At 65.9% G+C, this 2,099-nt stretch overlaps 1 protein-coding gene across 2 annotated transcripts; it reads right to left on the reverse strand.

Annotated features, from left to right (window-relative positions):
• Positions 1-434: 434 nt before the first annotated feature.
• Positions 435-2,093, reverse strand: HES6 (hes family bHLH transcription factor 6). 2 transcript variants are annotated; one of them, XM_012648827.1, is made up of 4 exons: positions 1,978-2,093; positions 1,814-1,900; positions 1,648-1,729; positions 435-1,437 (listed from the first exon to the last, which is right to left on the reverse strand). In XM_012648827.1, the coding sequence occupies exons 1-4, from the start codon at positions 2,056-2,058 to the stop codon at positions 1,013-1,015; spliced, it is 675 nt and encodes a 224-aa protein (XP_012504281.1). In that variant the 5' UTR covers positions 2,059-2,093; the 3' UTR covers positions 435-1,012. The 2 variants fall into 2 exon arrangements, with proteins under 2 accessions (XP_012504281.1, XP_012504283.1); XM_012648829.1 differs by having other exon boundaries at positions 1,309-1,437; positions 1,688-1,729.
• Positions 2,094-2,099: the final 6 nt, after the last annotated feature.

Below are 2,099 nucleotides of genomic sequence, written 5' to 3' on the forward strand. Positions count from 1 at the left end.
ACACTGATGGATCGGAAACAGGTCTTTGAAAGATACTCCCACCCAAATGGCAGCTAGCAATTAGGCATTAGTGTTATTATGCCTGAAGCTCATAGCAAGAAAATGGTGCAGACAGGTCATTTCCCTGTCGCGAGTCACCCGGAGACAGACCCCACGCCAGTGGAATCCTTCAGGCCGCATACAAATTCCCAGGAGAGCGGCCAGGCCTGAGGACCTGCCCCACCACAGGGACGCAGAGCACTGCCTCCTGAGAGACCAGCCACAGGGTGTCCTCTCCAGCATGGTCACACTACTCACTTCGCTGATAAAGGGTGAAGTTTTAAAGGACATTCACAGGCGTCAGATGCAGGAAAAATGTGCTTAGTTTATCATTTACATATCTGACACATTAACACCACCACACCATCCGGTAATACTTCAAGGGTAACTAAGTCCAAAAGTCTTTATTTAATAAAATTGTAACATTTGATGGCAACCAAATACACAACCTCAAGTGTGCTACAGTCAAGATGGACAGAGCCTCGCTTCTTTCTGGCAGCTTGGAGCAGTGCTGCGGAACGCAACTGCCTCCCCTTGTCTCCCACTGAAGTGGCAAATTCAAGCTTCTGTTTAGCCCAGAGCTGCCAGGGCCTGAGTGCCCCTCCCTGGGACACCAGCATCCAGCACCACTGCTGTCACCCCTGCCTTCAGACCCCGAACAGTGCCAGAGAAGGCGGGGAAGGGTGAACCTGGGAGAGACCTGGTGGCTCTACAGGATTCTTCCTCCTGCCCTAGCTCCCACCCGCCACCCACCCCAGAGCAGGGTCCATAAATGTTACTTCCTCAGGAAACAGGGCTGGGGACCTGACTGGGCTGGTCCTCCCGGGCTGCCTGCAAGCCGTCCGTTGGAGGAATGGGGAGGGCAGATCTGGGAGACACCTAGGGCCCTGTCCCACCACATGCGAACCCCAGGGAGAAGGGAGTAGACACGGGAAGGCCGGGCCCACCCCCTGAAGACCCTGGCTGGCGTTGGTCACCAAGGCCTCCAGACACTCTGGGCTATTCGGGAGGCGGTCAGGCTTCCCAGGGCTGCAGGCACCGAGTCCGGCCCCTCAGCAGGTGCCCGGCTCGGTTCAGCCTCAGGGACCTCCTCCAGGTCAGAGCACAGTTCGTCCCCGGACCCTGGGGGGCTGGGCATCGGGGACCCCGGGGCCCCTCCCGCAGGCCAACCACTGCGCCCAGGGGCTCCGGGCGGCCCGGCCAGTGCGTCTCCTAGCAGATCCCGGAAGCTGCTGCCCTCACGCAGCGGCATGGACTCCAGCAGGTGGTTCAGGAGCTCGGCGGCGACGGTGGCATCGATGGCCTGGCACGTGGACACGAACGTGTGCACCTCATGCATGCACTGGATGTAGCCCGCGGCGAAGCGCTCGCTGGCTTCGGCCTGCAGCTGCTCCCGCTCTGAGCCCAGGGTGGGAGGGAGAGAGAGAGCGGCGTCCCAACCGGCCCACCGGGACTGGGCTCACCCAGGAGACACGGGGTGTACCCTGCACTGGGGTGGGGGGGAGCCCTCGCCGCCGACAGGACAGGGGCGCCAGAGGGGAGGGCCGGTGGGCGAACCCGCCCGCGCCCGGCTGACAGTCACCCGCAGCCCGCCCCGCCGCCACTCACCGCGCGCCCGGCCCCGCAGCGCGCCCTGGACGCGCCGCACCGTCAGCTCCAGCACCTCGGCGTTCTCCAGCTTGGCCTGCACCTGCCCGGGCGGGGGACGGCGGTGAGCGGGCCGCGCGCCCCGGACGCACCCCGCCCGCCCCGCAGCCCGCGCCGGGCCCCGCACCTCGGCGCCCGCCAGCAGCAGCCGCAGCTCCTGCAGACTCTCGTTGATCCGCGCGCGCCGCTTCTTCTCCACCAGGGGCTTCCGGGCCTGCGGGAAGCGGACCCCTGAGTCCCGGCCCCACGCGGCCTCCCGCCTGCTCGCCCGCCGCCCCGCCCGGCCCGCACCTTGCGGTCCGCCCGCGCCTCGCAACCGTCCTCATCCTCCCGGCCCGCGCGGTCCCGGCCGGGCGCCAGGGGCGGAGCCATGCCCGTCCGCGGGAGCGCGGCGCCCCTCGCCCGCCGGGCAG

This window comes from Propithecus coquereli, unplaced genomic scaffold (genome assembly GCF_000956105.1).
Source record: "Propithecus coquereli isolate 6110/MARCELLA unplaced genomic scaffold, Pcoq_1.0 Scaffold295, whole genome shotgun sequence".
NCBI lineage: Eukaryota > Metazoa > Chordata > Mammalia > Primates > Indriidae > Propithecus > Propithecus coquereli.

Coding starts and splice junctions, on each gene's coding strand:
- HES6 (XM_012648827.1), bottom strand. CDS start 2,058: ATGGCTCCGCCCCTGGCGCCCGGCCGGGACCGCGCGGGCCGGGAGGAT. Junction 1,901..1,977: donor AGGCGCGGGCGGACCGCAAG/GTGCGGGCCGGG, acceptor CGCTTCCCGCAG/GCCCGGAAGCCCCTGGTGGA. Junction 1,438..1,647: donor GCTGCGGGGCCGGGCGCGCG/GTGAGTGGCGGC, acceptor CCCTGGGCTCAG/AGCGGGAGCAGCTGCAGGCC.